Raw genomic sequence first — 18108 nt, 5'->3', positions numbered from 1 at the left:
AGGCTTGAATGTGTCTCTTCAGAGTCAGGGACCCAGCCAGAGCAGGTGCACGCCCGGGCAGAAATCACAGCAGCCAAGGCGAAGATCACAGCCCCCAGGAGCAGGGGCGTCCCAGCGGGGACCAGAGCCCCCAGGAGCAGGGACATCCCAGTGGGGACCAGAGCCCCCAGCAGGGGCGACGCCCCAGCAGGGACCACAGCCCCCAGCAGCAGGGGCGTCCCAGCAGGGACCAGAGCTGAGGAGCAGCGGGGGCTCCCAGCAGGGATCAGAGCCATCAGGGCGGGGGCGGCCAGGCAGGGACTGACCTCCCACCTACACAGCCCCCAGGAGCAGGGGCGTCCCAGCAGGGATCAGAGCCGAGGAGCAGCAGGGGCGCCCAGGCGGGGCCATCGGCAGCAGCAGCAGCTGTGCTCCAGGCCGGGCTCACAGCCAGACTGAACAGGCAGGGTCTGGGTGGACATCCTCATCAGGGAGCTCTGGTCCCCGCTGGGACGCCCCTGCTCCTGGGGGCTGTGATCCTCGCCTCGGCTGCTGTGATTTCTGCCCGGGGCTGCACCTGCTCTGACTGGGTCCCTGACTCCCTGTGGGGGTGGCCCAGGTAGGGGCACCAGCACATGGGACCAGGCGGCCCAGGCAGGATCCTAGCCGGGTGTGCAGGCAGGTCCGTGCTGGGCCCCTGGGACGCGGGGCAGGGGAGGCCTCCTGCCCCACAATGTCTTCACCCCTGGCCCCTCTGGGTTTCAGGGCCAGTCATGGGCCCAGTGGAACCCGGGAAAGATGCTGACCTCTGGCGGCACGAAGTCGCCACACTTCTGCCGTGAGTCATCAGGACGCCCCTCCTTCCCATCTGGGGTGCATTTCCAGGTGCTCAAAGACCTCTCTGGCGGAGAGACCCCTTGGTCTGGGGGTGGAAGGGCAGGCCAGGCCCCAGAGCGGAAGGAGGAGGAGGTGTGCGTGTGCAGGGATGGAGCTCCAGAGGTGGGGCTGAGGGTGCTGGGCTCCTGGAGGAGGGTGGCCTGGACCGGGCGAGAGCCTGGGCAACGACTCACCTGAGGCTCTTGAGCCTGACCAGGCCTCCGCTCTCCTGGCAGGGCTGGCCAGCTCAGGGCAGAGCGGGCGACGGGCAGTGGCAGGGGGAGGGGACGCAGCCCAGCCCGAGCCAGCACCCTCCGGGGGTCGTTCCTCCCGTCCGGAGTCTCCCGGGCTGAGGCCTGGGGGTCCGTGGGGGCCGGGCGCAGGCCCTCACCCTGTTTCCGCTGCCTTCTGGTCGGGAGGGGCTGCCCAGCTTCAGCACTCAGGACCTCAGCACCCATGGCTGCAGCTTCTACTCAGCAAAAGCGCAAGCCCGTCCACGCGGCAGCAGCAGGAGGGCGGGGAGCTGCCAGGCACAGCTGCAGTTCCCTGCTGCCCTAGCCCCAGACCTGCGAGGCATCCTCGGGCTGGAAGGGGTCTGGGCCTTTCCTGGCCCTGTCGAGTTCACCCCCCTCAGGGCCTCCCTAGGAAGCTGGCAGCTGGGCCAACACCATGCCCCATTTTCCAGCGAAAGGCCCTGGAGATCGGGTTAGCCCATGAGTGAGTAAAGATGCTGAGGAATTGGAGTAAATACCAGGGCCGCAACGGAGCACCCTAACCTGAAGGGCACTGGCCTGGGCGCCTCACCAGGCCCCGGGAGAATCTGATGCCAGGATTGCAGCCAGCCCAGCCTGGGGCCCCGCAGGGAGAGAGCAGCAGGGCCCCGGCCCTTCCTAGCTGAGGGAGGGCCCCTGCCTCCGTCTCCTCCTGGGCGTCCCCCGCGCGTGCCAGCCTCAGGGCAGGCTTCCCTCCTGAACGTGCCGCCGGGTCTGCGGGGGGACCTCCACTGGGGCCAGGGCAGGTGTGGTCTCTGCTGCTGGACCTGGAGCAGGTGAAGGCAGAGAACAGAGGGCAGGACCAGGCCTCTCCCCCGTGTGGGGCAGCGCCCACAGGCCAGGCCGCCTCCGGGGCCCTTCACCCACCCCCAGCACTCTCCTGGCACCTCCCAGGCCCACGACCCCAGCCTGCCTGCCAGGAGGGCCCCATACACCCCTGCCCCGCTGCCCATTCTGCTTGGCCTGGTACAAACACTTGGTCCAGAGATGGACAGATGCCACCTGGGATCAAACTAAGCCCACCTGACAGCTGGGGGTGGGGGCGGCATCGACAGAGCCCCCCAGCAAGGGGCAGAGGCCAGGGTGGGCATGGATAGAGCCACCCAGCAAGGGGCAGAGACTGGGGGGGGCATAGATACCCAGCAAGGGGCAGAGACCAAGGGGGGCACGGACACCCAGTGAGGGGCAGAGAGCAGGGCGGGCATGGACACCCAGCGAGGGGCAGAGACCAGGGCGGGCATGGACACCCAGCGAGGGGCAGAGACCGGGGGAAAAGAGCAAGAAGTCGCCCAGAGAAACATGGAAGAGAAGGCACGGCCACACCAGAGGACCCACAGGCCTGTGTTATTTGAAGAGCTGAACTGGGACAAGAAACGGGTCTTTTCCTATTGCCCAGTGAGGTCCCTTCAGTTCCTCTCAGTTGCTCAGTCCTGTCCGACTCTTTGCGACCCCATGGACTGCAGCACACCAGGCCTCCCTGGCCTTCACCGTCTCCCGGAGTGTGCTCAAACTGACGTCCGTCGAGTCGGTGATGCCATCCAACCATCTCATCCTCTGTCGTCCCCCTCTCCTCTGCCTTCAGTTTTTCCCAGCATCAGGGTCTTTTCCAATGAGTCACTTCTTCGCATTAAGTGGCCGAAGTATTGGAGCTTCAGCTTCAGCATCAGTCCTTCCAGTGAATATTCAGGACTGATTTCCTTTAAGATTGATTGGTTGGATCTCCTTGCAGTCCAAGGGACTCTCAAGAGTCTTCTCCAACACCACAGTTCAAAAGCATCAATTCTTTGGCACTCAGCTTTCTTTATAGTCCGACTCTCACATCCATACATGACCACTGGAAAAAACATGGCTTAATGGCTGTTTGTTGGCAAAGTAACGTCTCTGCTTTTTAATATGCTGTCTAGGCTGGTCATAAATTTCCTTCCAAGGAGCAAGCATCTTTTAACTTCATGGCTGCAGTCACCATCTGCAGTGATTTTGGAGCCCACGAAAATCAAGTCTGTCACAGTTTCCACTGTTTCCCATCTATTTGCCATGAAGTGATGGGACCGGATGCCATGATCTTCGTTTTCTGAATGTTGAGTTTTAAGCCAGCTTTTCCACTCTCCTCTTTCACTTTCATCAAGAGGCTCTTTAGTTCTTCGCTTTTTGCCGTAAGGGTGGCATATCTGAGGTTATTTGTTTCTCCCACACATCTTGTTCCATCTTGTGCTTCATCCAGTCCAGCGTTTCTCATGATGTGCTCTGCATATAAGTTAAATAAGCAAGGTGACAATATACAGCCTTGAAGTACTCCTTTTCCTATTTGGAACCAGTTTGTTGTTCCATGTCCAGTTCTAACTGTTGCTTCTTGACCCACATAGAGATTTCTCAGGAGGCAAGTAAGGTGGTCTGGTATTACCATCCCTTTAAGAATTTTCCAGTTTATTGTGATCCACACAGTCAAAGGCTTTAGCATAGTCAATGAAGCAGAAGTAGATATTTTTCTGAAATTCTTGTGCTTTTTCTATGATCCTATGGATGTTGGCAATTTGATCTCTGGTTCCTCTGCCTTCTCTAAATCCAGCTTGAACATTTGGAAGTTCTCAGTTCATGAACTGTTGAAGCCTGGCTTGGAGAATTTTGAGCATTACTTTACTAGCATGTGAGATGAGTGCAATTGTGCGGTAGTTTGAGCATTCTTTGGCATTGCCTTTCTTTGGGACTGGAATGAAAACTGACCATTTCCAGTCCTGTGGCCACTGCTGAGTTTTCCAAATTTGCTGGCATAGTGAGTGCAGCACTTTCACAGCATCATCTTTCAGGATTTGAAATAGCTCACCTGGAATTCTGTCCCCTCCACCAGCTTTGCTCATAGTGATGCTTCCTAAGGCCCCCTTGACTTCGCACTCCAGGATGTCTGGCTCTGGGTAACTGATCACACCATCATGGTTATCTGGGTCCTTAAGACCTTTGTACAGTTCTTCTGTGTATTCTTGCCACCTCTTCTTAATACCTTCTGCTTCTGTTGGGTCCATACCGTTTCTGTCCTTTATTGAGCCCATCTTTGCATGAAATGTTTCCTTGGTATCTCTAACTTTCTTGAAGAGATCTCTAGTCTTTCCCATTCTATTACAAAATTCAGACTTAAATTGAAGAAAGTAGGGAAAACCACTAGACCATTCAGGTATGACCTAAATCAAATCCCTTATGATTACACAGTGGAAGTGACAAACAGACTCAAGGGATTAGATCTGATAAAGTGCCTGAAGAACTATGGACAATTCTGAACTCCTGTTCATAACATTGTACAGGAGGCCATGATCAAAACCATCCCCAAGAAGAGGAAATCCAAAAAGGCAAAATGGCTGTCTGAGGAGGCCTAACAGTTAGGCGAGAAGAGAGAAGCGAAAGGCTAAGGAGAAAAGGACAGATATATCCATCTGAATGCAGAGTTCCAAAGATTAGCACAGAAAGCTAAGAAAGCCTTCCTAAGTAAGGTCCCTACATGCGGTCCGTTCCCTCTGCCCAGCGCCTCTCCGCGAGGGTACCCCAGGTCACACGGCCGCGGAGGGCACCCTGTGCTCCCGGCGGGGGAGCTGCAGCCTCAGCCGGAGGAGGGCGCCTAGGAGGCTAGTGAGGTGGCGGACACCCACTGGCCACTGAGGGGCCACAGCCAGCATCACGCCCAGTCCTGAAAGGGCCCCCAAACCAGGCAGGTATATGCAGAAATCAGGATAATGTGCGGAGGCCAAGCGTGTTCCACCGTATGAACAAAAGGGAGCTCTGAACCGGGAGACGTGCGCGTCTGTTAGGGCTGCGGGGAGCCCCAAAGACAAACTTCTGCACCCTACGCAGGGTCTGACAGGGAGCTGTCAGCACCGTGGGGCTCCGCACTCCTCCTGGGCTGTTTTAGGTTAGGGTGATGGGAGCCTGAGCCCTCAGCAGCCGTCCAGTCCTCGCGGACCCCGAGCTGGGCGCGCGCAGGAGGACGCCAGGAGCGGGAGACGATCAGAGGGGAAGGAAACGAGCTGCCGCCGAGGCCCGCCCGCCCCGCCCCTCCCCGCCCCGCCCCGCCCCTCCCCGCCCCTCCTGTCCCTAGCCCCGCCCGTCCCCGCCCCGCCCCTCCTGTCCGGTGTGACTCCTGCGGAGGGGTCAGAGGACAGAGGCGCAGCGCCCCGCCCTCCCTCCCCACGCACCTGGGCGCAGCCCCCCAGGCGCGGTCATCCTAGAAGGCCCCCTTCAGGGGACGGAGGAGGGGTCCAACTGGCCTGGAAGGCGCCACCCTAACGGGCAGGGGCCTGAGCTTTAGACGCGGGCGTCCCTGGTGACCCGCCTTAGCTTCAGAAAGAAGCCAGAGGTTTCTGCAGAAACAGCTCTTGTTCCGCTGGCCACGCAGCGGCGGGCAGTGGCTCTGGGTTAGGCCTGATACTGGCCGCGCCCACAGAGAAGGCAGGCGCGGGCGGGACTCCACTCCCCAGACACAAAGCAGATGACGGAGCGTGAGCCACACTTTCTAAAACCGCGTCGTGATCCGGGCGCCCTGGGTCCCTGGGGCTGGGCAGCGAGGTGCCTCTCCCTCCTGGCTGTGCGGGGAGAGCGTCAAGGGGGGAGAGTGGGCGCGGGAGGAGCAGGGGCCGCGGCGCAGTGGGCGGGGGAGAGGGGGCCCAGGTGGGATCGCTCAGCAGGCCCCAGAGGGCCCCGCGGGTGGGAAAGGCGCCAGGCATCAGAGACCAGACCGGCCCCAGCCCAGATGGACTGAATGCCAGGGGGAGCGGTCAAAATGATGCCCGCCCTTACGTCATACATTTCTGCTTTTTTAGACCATTTCCATCATTTATTATTTTTAAAGTGTGTGCGCATCTGCGTGCTAAGTCGCTTCAGTCGTGTCTGACTCTTTGTGACCCTAAGGACTGTAGCCCGCCAGGCTCCTCTGTCCATGGGATTCTCCAGGCAAGAATACTGCAGTGGGTTGCCATGCCCTCCTCCAGGAGATCTTTCCAACCCAGGGATCAAACTCAGGTCACTTACGTTTCCTGCATTGGTAGGCAGGTTCTTTACTACTAGCGCCTTCCATGGTGGCTCAGTAAAGAATCCCCCTGTAATGCGGGAGACCCAGGTTTGATCCCTGGGATGGGAAGATCCCCTGGCGGAGAGCATGGCAACCCACTCCAGTATTCCTGCCGGCAGAATCCCACAGAGGAGCCTCGTGGGCTGCAACCCATGGGGTCGCTGTCTTTCATTTTTAAAGTGTGACAACCCGCCCGAATTTCATCAGCCAGGTCCAACCCCAGCAACGCTGTCCTGTCCGTACTCACCACACATTTGACCCGCATGGGTGTTTTACAGTGAACCCAAAATGTCCAGCCGCACCCTGTCCATAGGCTCTCAGCGTGAGTTTTAAAAACGGATTCTTGGGAATTCCCCCAGGGGTCCAATGGTTAGGCCTAGGCACGGTCACTGCAGAAGGCCAGGGTTCCACCCTTGGTCAGGGGACTAAGATTCCTCAAGCCCTGTGATGCAGTCGAAAACACCCAGGCATTCTCTCATGCTTGGCCGTGACCCGGTTGCTACACCGGAAGCTTTTGCTGTGATCCCCTAAGGTCAGGCCTCCAACACCTCACTGCTTTCCGAACAGCCTGTTCCAGTCCGCGGACGTGGGTGTAGGGCTAAGACCCTGATAGCCAGGGAGGCCGTGTGGGTGGTCGGGAGGGCAGGTTCTGCAATGACAGAAGCAGGGCGCACGTGCACAGCCAAGAGATCGCGCTCGCTCCGGACCAAGAGGTGCTTTCGGAGCCGGGACCCTGGAGAGGAGAGGGGTCTAGCCCAGACGGGACCGCGGCGGCGAGGCAGGTGTGGAGCGGCCACCCGACTCCTCTCACGATGAGGGCTCTATGGAGGGGCTTCCTCGGCCCTGAAGCCAGATGGTCCCACAACTGCCTTCACCCGCAGACAGTGGCTGTGATGCTGCTGACCTCTAATGCCAGGTCCAGGGGCGTCAGCCAGGCAACAGCCAGCCCCGCAGGGCCACCAGGCTGCAGGCCTCGTGCGGACAGGAGCCAGGTGTGAGGCTGAGCCTGGTGGGGCCCGCCAGCCCCGCCACCCCTGCCAGCCCACAGACCTGCCACAGAACGAGGTCTCCTGGAGCGGGCCAGCTGGTAAGCATCCGAGACCGAGGGCCTGGCCACCGCTGTCCAGGGACGCACCCTGCCTGCTGGAGGCACAGTGGGCGTGGCTTGTGCCAACCGCTGGCTCCATCTTAAACCTCTGGCTTCTTTGCGATGAAGATCAGCGTGAAACAAGCTCCCATGTCCCTTCCCCAGGGGCCTCACGTGTGGCATCAGCAGCCAGAATGTCAGGACAGGGTGAGGCGATGGGCGCTAGGGGAGAGGCCGATCAGGTGAGAGACAGGGCACCTGTGAGAACTGTGTCTGCATGTAACATTGAATTCTGCACCAGACTGTTAGAGTGAAACAGAAAGCTCCAGGGTGGGAGGAAGTATTCACCGATGGCGAATCTAATAAAGGACTCGCCCAGAGGAGGAGCCACCGTGCGCGAGGACAGCATCCAGCACGGGCGGGAGTGGGCGGCGGGGCACAGACGCGCAGCCACCGCGGAGACGGCCGGCGGCTTCTCGCCCAGCACACTCGCCCTCACCACGTGGCCAGCATCACGCTCCTGGGTACTCACGCAGATGAGCTGAAACCCACATCCATAAAACCTGCACACAGCATCACTGCTCTCTCCGTGATCATTAAGAACTGGAAGCAACCAAGATGATCTTCCACAAGGGGATGGATGCACCACGGGGCTCCACCAAGTGGAACAGGACGTTGACTCGCTCAACAGGGCCTGTGCGTCTTAAAAGGAACCCAGCCCCACCTGTGAATCCACTCGTAGGACCTTCTGGAAAAGGCATCGCCCCGGGAGGACAAGTGTCAGCGGCTGCTAGGGCTCGTGGGCAGGGAGCCTAGGTCAGAGTGTGCAGAAACCCACGGGGCTGCCACCCCGGAGACTGAGCCGTAACATGTGCAAGCTGGAACAATAAAGCCTTGTCGAACCGCACACCTGGGGTATTTGCGTCACTGCACGTAGACTTTACCCCTGAAAACCGTTTAACACTGAAGTGCAACTTCACTGCTTTCTCGGCTTCTGAAACACACCTATTTTGTCGTGAAGGTTTGTCAGACAGTATGAAATGAAGATCAGCGTGAAACATGCACTCCGTGTCCCTTCCCCAGACAGCAGGCCCTGGTCCGCGTGCTGGAGGCCTGCTCTGGGCACGACCTGGGAGTACCCCTGCGCCCAGGCCCCGCCCTGCCCAGGGGCATCTCAGAGCTGGTCAGGAGGTGGTGCAGGGCCCCCCGACCTCAGACTGAGGCAGAAACACTGGGTGCAGGCTCCACTTTTCAGGGCAGAAAGGCACCCGACTCCTGGCTGGAACAACCCCGTGCTTGGCAGGGCTGCCAGGGGAAGCGCTCCACACAAGTGAACTCGGCCAAACAAGCGTCACTGTTGTGAAGGGACTTTCGGTCCGCCGCATCACTCAGCAGCAGCTCGGCAGGAACGAAGGTTCCCGGGAACCCAGGCACCTGTAGGGCCCCCGAGGCGCAGCTCCCCCTCTGCCTGCCTCTTTCCAGAACGTTCCCTCAAGGAACACCAGCTGAGAGGGCCCCAGGGGCTGCCCACCTTGGGGTCTTGGGCCAGCCCCTGGCCATGTGCCCTCCCAGGTGAAGCCCCCAGCCTGCCCTCACAGCAGGAGGTTCCCAACGCCCCACTCACCTCATCTCAGAGGGGACCAAGGTGGGCTGGCCCCGCACCAGTCCCGAGGGCATCTCAGGTGGCCCCTGCAGGGCACTGAGCTCCGCCAGCCAGGAGCCCGTCCAGGAGCCGAGGAAGCCTCTGGGTGGCCCTCTCTCTGTGTCTGGCTCTGGCAAGAGCCTGGCGTGAACCAGGTTGTAGCCGTCCTGCTGCGCTCCTGGACCAGGAGGACAGCTTCTGGCGCTGGTCCAGCTCATGACTGACGAGAAGCAGGCCGTGCGTGGTAGGTGACTGCCCTGGACTGCTGGGAGTGCCCCAGAGCCAGGGTCTCCCGGGAGAGCTCCCCCAGCAGCAGGGCTGGTGGGACCCTGCCAAGTCCATCTTCCTATCAGTGAAGGGCACTGGCTCCCCACGCTGGCCTCTGGGCACCCCCATCCCTGCCTCATGCCCACCAGGTGCCCAGTGCCCTCTGAGGCCACAGCCAGGTGGGGCCCAGGTGGCGACACCATGTGCCCAGCCTGACTCCCAGGCCCAGGAGACAATCAAGCACGGCCCCATTAGCCACCCCGTGGGCCACACTCCCTGCCCCTCAGTCCCAGAACCCCTGCTGTGGTTGGGACACCTGCCAGGGCCGGTCCCCAGCCCACCCTCAGCCCAGGACGGCAGCAGAGCTGGGCCAAAGGGCGTTGCCCCAGCCCCGGCCCCACAGGAAGGGTGTCCTGCCTGGGAAGAGCGTGTCCAGCCAGGACTGAGAGGCCCTGAGGGCCGGGGTCAGGGCGGCACTTGACCCTCGGTGGGGGCAGCCCTGACCTGTGGGGTCTGGGGGCTCCTCAGGCTTCTTCATACGGGGTTCCCGAGACTGCTACGATCTCAGGCCCATCACCAGCTCACTCTCAGCAGGGGCACCCCCAAGCCGAAGCAGCAGCACGCAGACGCACCCGCGAGCTGGCCACTGTGCCACACCGGCAGCCGGGCTCCCGCGGGCTTCGTTCTTCCCGCGGGGCACGTCCCCCAGCTGCGGGGGCCCTGGGCCCTGAGATAAGGCTGCTTCCGGGCCCAGAGCAGCCCTGACCCCCACGCGGCCCGTCACGAGGAGTAGCCACCCACAAGGACCCACAGCATCGAGCGGTCCCTTCAGGGCTTCCTCGACTGGGCAAGGCTGCCAGGAGGTGGGGCCCCCAGTGCTCCTGCCCCCTCCAGATGCCGGTGGGGGCCCAGCTCCCCTCCTGACACGCCAGGCCCCTGCCCCACCAGGGGGTGTCCAAGGGCAGCCCAGAGCCCCCCTGCAGGCGTGGGGCTCCTGTCAGGAAGGCTGGGTCAGCCGGGAGTGGGCGAGCCAGCGTGCTGCCCTGCGGGGCTGGGACGACCTGAGTGCTGGCGGCTCACCCGGGAGCCCAAGTCCAGGAGCCAAGACCACCAGGACAAGCCCCCCAGATGAGAACCCGCAGGAGCTGGTCTGCTACAGCCCGGGGGGACTGCAGGGGCCAGAGGCCACTGGGGGGTTTGTACCCTGTGCTGGGACCCCCACCGTGCCCTGCTCAAGCTGACCCTGCCGGGCCTGCTGTCCGCAAAGACCCCCTTGTCGTCACCATGAAGCCTGGAGACACCTACATCCTGGAAGGCGAGCGCGTGCTCACGGCCACAAGTCCTCAGGTGCATAAAGCCAGTGGCGGTGTGGAGCAGGCAGTAGAGAGCCGGCCAGCCCACTGGCCCGGAGCGCGCCCTCTGACCCTGCTCCACCCATGTGGAGCGAGCAGGCCTTGGAGACCCAGCCAGCCCACTGCCCGGAGCATGCCCACCCCACACCGGGCACGGCTGGAGCCCCAGGCGTGACGCACAGCGGACATGTCGCTCCCACAGGGGGTGCTCCGGAGTGGGGGGCCGGGCCTTCCTGGGGGGGGCCCCACTGACCGGATGGCACTCTCCCCCCCAGAACCCGCTCCTGGAAGGCCTGCAGGAGCTGCTGCAGGACACGCTGTCCCCAGGCCGGGTCCTGCAAGCCTCTCAATGGCTGAGCTGCACGGGATGAAAGGCAACCTCCCCCGGCCCAGGCAGGCTCAGCAGCGGTCCCGAGTCACCCCGGGGCAATGAGGGATGGGGGTCCCGGGGCTTCCTCCTCACCCCATCCGTCTGCTCCTCTGCTCTGAGACTCGGCCGACCCGGCCAGGGCTGGGCAGTGTCAGCCCCTGCAGAGGCCGGAGGCCAGCGGGCTTGAGGGCAGTTCCCAGTGTCGGGCCGGGGTGGCCACGTAGGCCTCACAGGCCCACCTTGCACAGGTCACCTGGCCTGGTGGGGAAGCCGACCCGGTCCGTGCATTCCCAGCGAGTGGCTGGATCTGGCCCCCAGGCACCCCCACCCCTCCCAGTATCGAGACACTCCCCAGAGCGGACAGGCTGGCCCTCCCTGGCCCCCCGGCCCCACACGAGCAGCCTGGACCCTGCCCCGCCAGGCCAGCCCAAAGCCAGAGCAGCCACACGACGGGGGCCACGGCCACAGGCCTCCCTCTGGGAGCCCGGGCTCCATGCCTGGCCCACCGACCCCCAGCCCAGGACTGCCCTCGGGACAGCGGCCCCAGCGACAGGATCCCCCCAGACTTCCTGGTGAACCAAGAGGCCACAGGCGAATTGAGGCCTGCATTGAGGCAGAACGCGGTCCATCCCCTTCAGCTCTTGCCTGAGCCACCCCAGCCACCAGCTCCACCCAGCCTGCTGGAGACACGGCGCTGGGCTCAGAGGGCCCCCCTGCCCCGGGGCACCTGCAGCCAGCGCCTCTCGCGGTGCCGGGACCAGCACGGCCCCAGCAGAGCCGGGCAGTGCCCCGAAAGCCGCCCCAGTGGCCCGCTCCTCCCTGACCTCCGCAGACAGTATCTGGCCTCAGTATCCCCCCTTGCTGATTAAAGGTTGAGAAACTCCCGTGTGTCAGGTGGCCGGTTCTGGCCGCACCCAGAAAACTCTGACAGACATGCCAGGGGCCACACGGAGGCGGGGCGGCCGCCGCCCAGACGAAGCTGCAGTTCCCTGCCTCCTGGGAGGCCACACGCGCTGCGGCATCCTGGCCTCAGGCAGACGCCAGGTCAAGATCATGAAATAATTTACTGCGACTCGGCCTGCGCCCGCTGGGCCAGGACAGGGCTGGAGGAGAGCGAGGCTGGGGGCCAGCTGCGTCAGTTCACCAGAGTCTGTGCCAAGCGTCCCGGGAGGCCCGTGGGCACTCTGTCCACCGGCCTGGGGGGCCGGGCTCTGGCGGCACCCCCCTCCTTCCCTGCTGTGCCGCCTCCTGCGTGGCACCCAGCGCTCCGCGCCCCCGCTGCCGTCAGGAGAGCAGGCACCTGCAGCTCAGGCAGCCGGGGCCGCCCTCGTCCGGTGGGCTCAGCTTGCGCATCTTGTGCTGCCGGATCTCGCGCACCAGGGTGTAGAAGGCGTCCTCCACGCCCTAGGAGAAGGGCCCGGGTCAGGGCAGGACCACCGCCTCAGCAGCGGGCAGGGCCCCAGCCCTCTCCCCACCCCGCAGACAGGGAGCCGGGTCCTGCCTGCCTCGGGCCCCAGGCCCGCCTCGTCGGGAGGCCTGTCCTCAGCTGCCAGCCCACTGAGTCTTCGGGGCACCCTGGGACCCGCGGGGCACTCTGGGGGTAGGGGGGCTGGGGCCCCAGGGTCACTGCTCCGGTCTGGCTCAGGGCAGCTCTCTCCGGGCACCCCCACCTCCCCCGGGAGCTGTTTCAGCCCAGACCCGGGCCCTGGCCTCCCTCGCTGCCCTGCCATCCGGGGAGACTTACAGCGAGAGGGGCGGCTGGGTCACGGGGGTCCCGGAGGGTCCCAGAGGGTCCCGGAGCTGCAGCCAGAGCCAGAGCGGCTGCCCTGCGTCGAGGGAGAGGGGGCAGTGAGCCCTGTCCCGGGTGGGCGGGGCGGGGCCCTGGCTGGCTGCGGGGCAGGGGCCGGGCTCACCTGGCGGGTCTTGGCGGAGGTCTCGATGTACGGAATGCCGTAGCTGCGGGCGAGGTCCTGGGCCTGCCGAGACTCCACGGTGCGCGCGGCCAGGTCGCACTTGTTCCCGACCAACACCATGGGCACGTCGTCCGAGTCCTTCACCCTCTTGATCTGCTCCCTGCAAGGAGGAAAGGCTGAGCTGGCAGGCGGCCCGCAGGCTTGGGTGCACTCAGGGCACAGAGAGGGCCAGGGGCCCCTGAGGGCCGGCGGGCAGCTCACCGGTACTGATGGATGTCCTCGAAGGACTTGGTGTGGTTGATGGCAAACACGCAGAGGAAGCCCTCCCCGGTGCGCATGTACTGGTCCCGCATGGCGCTGTACTCCTCCTGGCCCGCCGTGTCCAGGATGTCCAGCAGGCACGTCTCCCCGTCGATGACCACTTGCTTCCGGTAGGAGTCCTAGGGACGACACTGTTCAGAGACAGCCGGCCCTCCCGGGGGGAGACCTCCCTCGCTCCTCTCTTGCCCCGCCCCGGGGGCCCGTGACACGGGGACCTTTTCTTAGAGGAGGTGCGAGTCAGGCCCACATCAGAAGCTGAGCAGCGGACAGGAGCCAGGTGGACTCACCTCGATGGTGGGGTCATACTCGTCCACGAAGTGGTTCTGAATGAGCTGGATGGTCAGGGCGCTCTTCCCCACGCCGCCGGCGCCCACCACCACGAGCTTATACTCCGTCATCGCTCCTCAGGAGACTGAGGCACGAGGCGCTGCAGTGGCTTGCGGTCCCACCTGCCGAGGGAGCCACACTCAGCATGGCCGGACCGTGCAGGGTGGGCGCAGGGAGCTCCCTGGACCAGCCTGGCCAGCTCCGGCCTGCCCCCTGGGCCTATCCACCCAGATGACAGGGGCAGCAGCCACACAGGTGGTCCAGCCCTCACCTGTGGCACCTGCAGCCCAGAGATGGGAGGGGGTCTTGCCTCCAGCTGCCCCTAATGACTGTACCAGAAAAGCAAGGAGCAAGGAGCAGGCCCCTCAGAGGCAAGGCTGGGAGCAGGGAGCGTCTCCCAAGCACGTACCCGAATTAGAACCTGCTGAGTAGGCAAAAAGCCTAAACTAGAGGTGCGTTGGGCTGAGGTTACCAGCACCCCCACGAGAACAGGTCTTGCCACAGTGGCGGGCACAGCAGCGTGCCCAGACAGGCTGGTGGCAACCGACAATCTGCTCCAGCCCTCCCCCCAGGGCATGCTGGTGCATCTGAGAAGTATGCAGTAAGCACCTACTGCATGCCAGGCGCTGCTCCAGGCGCACGGGGACAGAAGAACCCCTGCCCTGGCAGTGTGGGCGACACTCCAAGGGGAAAGTCCGCATGAGCCCACGGGTCCCACTGCCAGAACTCTGGAGAATATAAAGCAGCTGTGGAGGTGGACAGGGGGCCGAGGCTCCAGGAAGCAGATCACAGGAAAAGACCCCAAAGAGGTGTGGCCGCAAGGGGACAGGTGAGAACCGGACAGGGCCTGGGCCCTAGGCTCCCAGCTGGGATGTCAGCGGTTTCTGATGCTTAAAGAAGAGGCGCCCTTGCGGGGACCGCAAGCAGTGACTTTCTAAACCCCCGGTTCGCCGGGCGTGTGATGGCCGCCGGATGCCCGAGCTCTCCGGAGGGGCCCGTGCGGCTCCGGCGGGTGGAAGACCCGGCCTAGCGCCTCTGCTCGCGGACACCCAGGTCACTTGCGGAGCCCGTAAGGCCGGGCCCGGGACACGGAGCCAGAGGTGCTGGCCGGGGCGCGGCGGCGCGAACCCGCCGCCTCCCGCAGCCCCCGCCGCAGCGCCCCGCCCGCCGCCGCCCGCGGCTCACCTGCGCCCCCGGCGCGCCGAGCGCAGACAGCAGGCCCCCCGCCCGGCCCACCGCTCCCGCCGCACTCACCGCTCACAGGCGCGACTGCCCCCGGGGCCGGGGCCGGGGAGGGGGCGGGGGCGGCGGCAGGGGCCGGGGCCGGGGCGCAGGGCTCGCCCGGCGCATGGGCTCCGTCCGCGGCGGGTGCGGCTCCGGCGGCGGGCGGCGCACACTGGACCCGGCCGCGCGCGCCCCGCCCCACGCCCGTCCGTCAGCCCTGCGCGGCCTGCGATTGGCCGAGCGCGCCGGGCCCGGCTCGCCCCGCCCCGGTTGGCCGAGAGGCCCGCCCGTCAGAGCCCCGGCCGGGCGGGGCTTCCGGGAGCCTCGCCGAGGGCGGCGCCCGCTCTGGCGGCCGGCGCGGGCCGCGGCCTGCGGGGCTGGTTGCGCGGAGCGTCGGGCCCCGGGGGGCGGCGTCCCCGAGGGAGGCCCGGGCTCTCCCTGGGGCAGGCGGGCCTCGCGGGGAGATAGAGACCCCGTGGCTAAGCGAGTCCGCGGCCGGGTGTGGCCTGGGGCGGGGCGCTGCTCCCGGAGCCCCGCGCCGGACCCCGGGCACCCCCGCCGGGCACCGCTGCGCCTACCCCGCCCCCGGCCCGGGTCCGCGCCGCCCCTCGCAGGGCCCGGAAAGGAGGCGACGGCCCGAGGGCTAAGCCTCAGGGAGGCAGGAGCCCGCATCTTCAACCCCGCGGATGCCCCGGACCTGAGGCCGGAGAAGGGCGGAGGGGCTGTCCAGACGAGGGTCAGGCGCAGGTGGCTCCGGGAGGGGCGCCTGGCAGCTTCTGCGGGGTCCTGGGAGCGGCTCGGCCTCGCGGGCGCCTCGCCTGGGCGGGGACGTCTGAGCCCGCGGAACGGCGAGTCCGGCTCCGTGTTTCCAGCCAGTGCCCAGGGTCTTGCTTCTCGCTTACGTAGCGCGCAGCCCCGCCGCGGGCTCCGCCGAGCATCACCGCTAGCCTCCCAAAACATGGGCAGCCCGTGCAGACTACCTCCCCATCGAGCTTCCCCGAAGCCCCAGGTCCCAGCCCTGCGGAATCTTAGCTAACAACCCATACCCAGCAAATTCACCCCCGAAGTTGCTATGGAGGGCTAAACTCAAGTCTACCGCCTCCCAGGCATAAGTGTGCACATTGTATCTCCTTTAAAGACGCTCAGAAATGCATGTTTTTAACATTAAAAAATTTTTCACAGTAACGCATAAAAACATCCTCCGTATTTACAGGAAAGAACGGTGCGTCTCACGTGAGCCCAGACCTTTGCCCCTCCGGCACTAGCTGGCAACCCCACCCTCCGCGCCTCTCGGCCCCCTCCCGCTCGGGCTCCGCGCAGTTCCCGGGAGCTCATCCCGCTGCCGGCCTCGACCCCGGCGGGACCCTGGGGGCCGCTCCCGCCTCCAGCACGGCGCCAACCCCGCGTGTCCCGTTGACGGCCGTAGACGCGCAGTAAAGGCGCATAAATGACAGTGGGTGGCGGCCCCTCGCCGGCGCGGACACTCTGGACTCCCCTCCAGGTGTGCAGTCCCCTCGTCTTCAGGGGGTCCTTTTGTCGTGGCGTGGGCCACACAAGTAGGCGGAGGTGAACCCTGCAGGGCCCTGGTCTCAGGGACCGCCCGACAGGGGCGCCTCCCACCTGAGAAAGGCGGGCACGAGTCTCCATCCCACGTCACCTTTGTGGGTGCAGACTTTGGGCTCGTCTGCGCCCCGCGGGCTAGACAGCGTCTCCCCTCCCCAGCGTCCCTCCTTGTGGGAGGGGCCCTGCCGTGCGCCCGCGCGGGGCGAGACCAGCGCGAACCCCGCAACCAGGTTGGCCCCCCGCGCCCCAGCAACCGTCGCTAAGGGGCGTGGCTCGACCGCGCGGAGCCTGAGGGTTCCCGTGGCCCATGAATATTTGCAGGTTCAGCTGAGGCCCCGCCCCCGTTGCCTTGGCGCCCAGGCCCCTCAACCCCGCGGCCGAGAGAACTACCGAGTCGAAGGGAACGCCCGGCACAGGAGGGCTCCCGGGGCCTCGGCCGGGGCACGGGGGCCGACCCCCTCAGGTGAGAGCCGAGCGCACCTTTGGGTCTGGGGCCGCAGGGCCACGGTTTTCCCCATGCCAGGGGGAGAACGGAGGCCGAGGATGGAGCGGCCACGACAGGGGGGTCCCTGTGATGCCCCAGATGTCAGATCTGCTTCCCTGGGGCCCATCCCATAATCCCTGGCCCTGCTGAGGATCTTGAGGTCACCAGGACAGGAGGAACCCCAAGCCCTGACCTCTGGGGGTGGCAGGTGGAGGGGACCAAGAGAGGCAGTGAGTCCGGCCAGAAGCTGACATTCGCCTGTGCCGTAGAGGAAGAAAGGCCCCCAGGTTTCCAGCTTGGGGCCTCAGGGAGTGGCAGGGCAGGAGGGGATCAAGGCCATCAAGAGAGTGGACAGGTCGAGGCCAATGAGTGGACGTGAGGGGACAGTGTTTCCAGAGCCTCAGCCTCCTACCCAGGCCCTGCTCCTTGGACCGCAGGACCTCTGGCTAAATGGGACCATACCCTGGGCCAGGTCGTGGGCAGGACCTCAGGTCAGCTGCTCTCAGGCACAGAGGGAAGAGGGTGGCCCACTGGCTTCCTAAGCTGCAGCCTGGCCAGCCCAGACCTTTCCCAGAGCCCCAGGCTGGCATCCTGGGTGGGGGGCCAGGCAGCATCTTCCCAGGGGGCCTGGTGCTGGGGCTCAAGGCCTTTGAGGCTCAAGGCCTTTCACCAGTTGGAGAAAAGCGGGCAGCAGAAGAACTTTTGAAAAGAAATCCTGGCCAGAGATTTCATGAATCTCTTCCCTGAGGCTCCTCTGCGTGGCTTCACCTCCTTGGGTCCTCGGTGTGGTCAGTCTTCACACGCGGGCATCTGGTAGCCCAGGCAACCTCTCCCAAGGCCCACCACTGCCTGCCACCCTCTCTGGCAAAGGGTGACACCCCTCACCACCCTGGCCGGGGTGGGTGGTTCCGGACGCGATGTGGAGGATGAATTGTGACCACCCACAGGCAGTGGCTGGAAGCTGCACCTGCCGCGTTGACTGATGTGGGGGGAACGTTCCAGAGCCCTTGCTCTGCACACTGGACATGGCAGGTGAGCCAGGTTCTACCCGCACAAGAGCCCACACTGTCTCGGGCAAGGCACTCACTCAACTGAATGAGTCATAAAACACCTAGGGCTGCAGGAAGGGCTGTCTTACGGGAATAAGTCCAAGAAGGGAGAAGGGAGCACAGGCGTGGGGGACGCCTTGACCTGGGTGGACAGAAGTAGCCGAGATGGCCCACACAGCCTTCTGGCTCTACTCTCAGAGATGATTCCAGGGTCTGGAGCCAGGTACAGGCACCTGGGTCTTGAAGGGGCAATGCCAGCTGAGGCTGGTGCAGGTGGGCCCCCTCCTCTGCAGCCTGGGGGGTAACACCAAAGATGGGCAGGGTCCTAGGGA

General features: G+C 64.4%; 2 protein-coding genes across 4 annotated transcripts; one reads left to right on the top strand and one right to left on the bottom strand.

Moving 5' to 3' along the window:
* On the bottom strand, positions 11941-14835 carry HRAS (HRas proto-oncogene, GTPase). 3 transcript variants are annotated; one of them, XM_018043555.1, is made up of 6 exons: positions 14711-14835; positions 13417-13578; positions 13070-13248; positions 12809-12968; positions 12640-12721; positions 11941-12299 (listed from the first exon to the last, which is right to left on the bottom strand). In XM_018043555.1, exons 2-5 carry the CDS (start codon positions 13525-13527, stop codon positions 12659-12661), a joined length of 513 nt encoding a protein of 170 aa, XP_017899044.1. In that variant the 5' UTR covers positions 13528-13578; positions 14711-14835; the 3' UTR covers positions 11941-12299; positions 12640-12658. The 3 variants fall into 3 exon arrangements, with proteins under 3 accessions (XP_017899044.1, XP_017899042.1, XP_017899043.1); XM_018043553.1 differs by lacking the exon at positions 12640-12721; XM_018043554.1 differs by lacking the exons at positions 12640-12721; positions 14711-14835 and adding an exon at positions 14642-14658.
* On the top strand, positions 14805-16506 carry LOC108634208 (translation initiation factor IF-2-like). The gene is made up of 4 exons (XM_018042762.1): positions 14805-15582; positions 15894-15902; positions 16001-16102; positions 16205-16506. Exons 1-4 carry the CDS (start codon positions 14805-14807, stop codon positions 16504-16506), a joined length of 1191 nt encoding a protein of 396 aa, XP_017898251.1.

Source organism: Capra hircus, chromosome 29 (genome assembly GCF_001704415.2).
Source record: "Capra hircus breed San Clemente chromosome 29, ASM170441v1, whole genome shotgun sequence".
Taxonomy (NCBI): domain Eukaryota; kingdom Metazoa; phylum Chordata; class Mammalia; order Artiodactyla; family Bovidae; genus Capra; species Capra hircus.
This window is presented reverse-complemented; position numbering and strand designations above follow the sequence as displayed.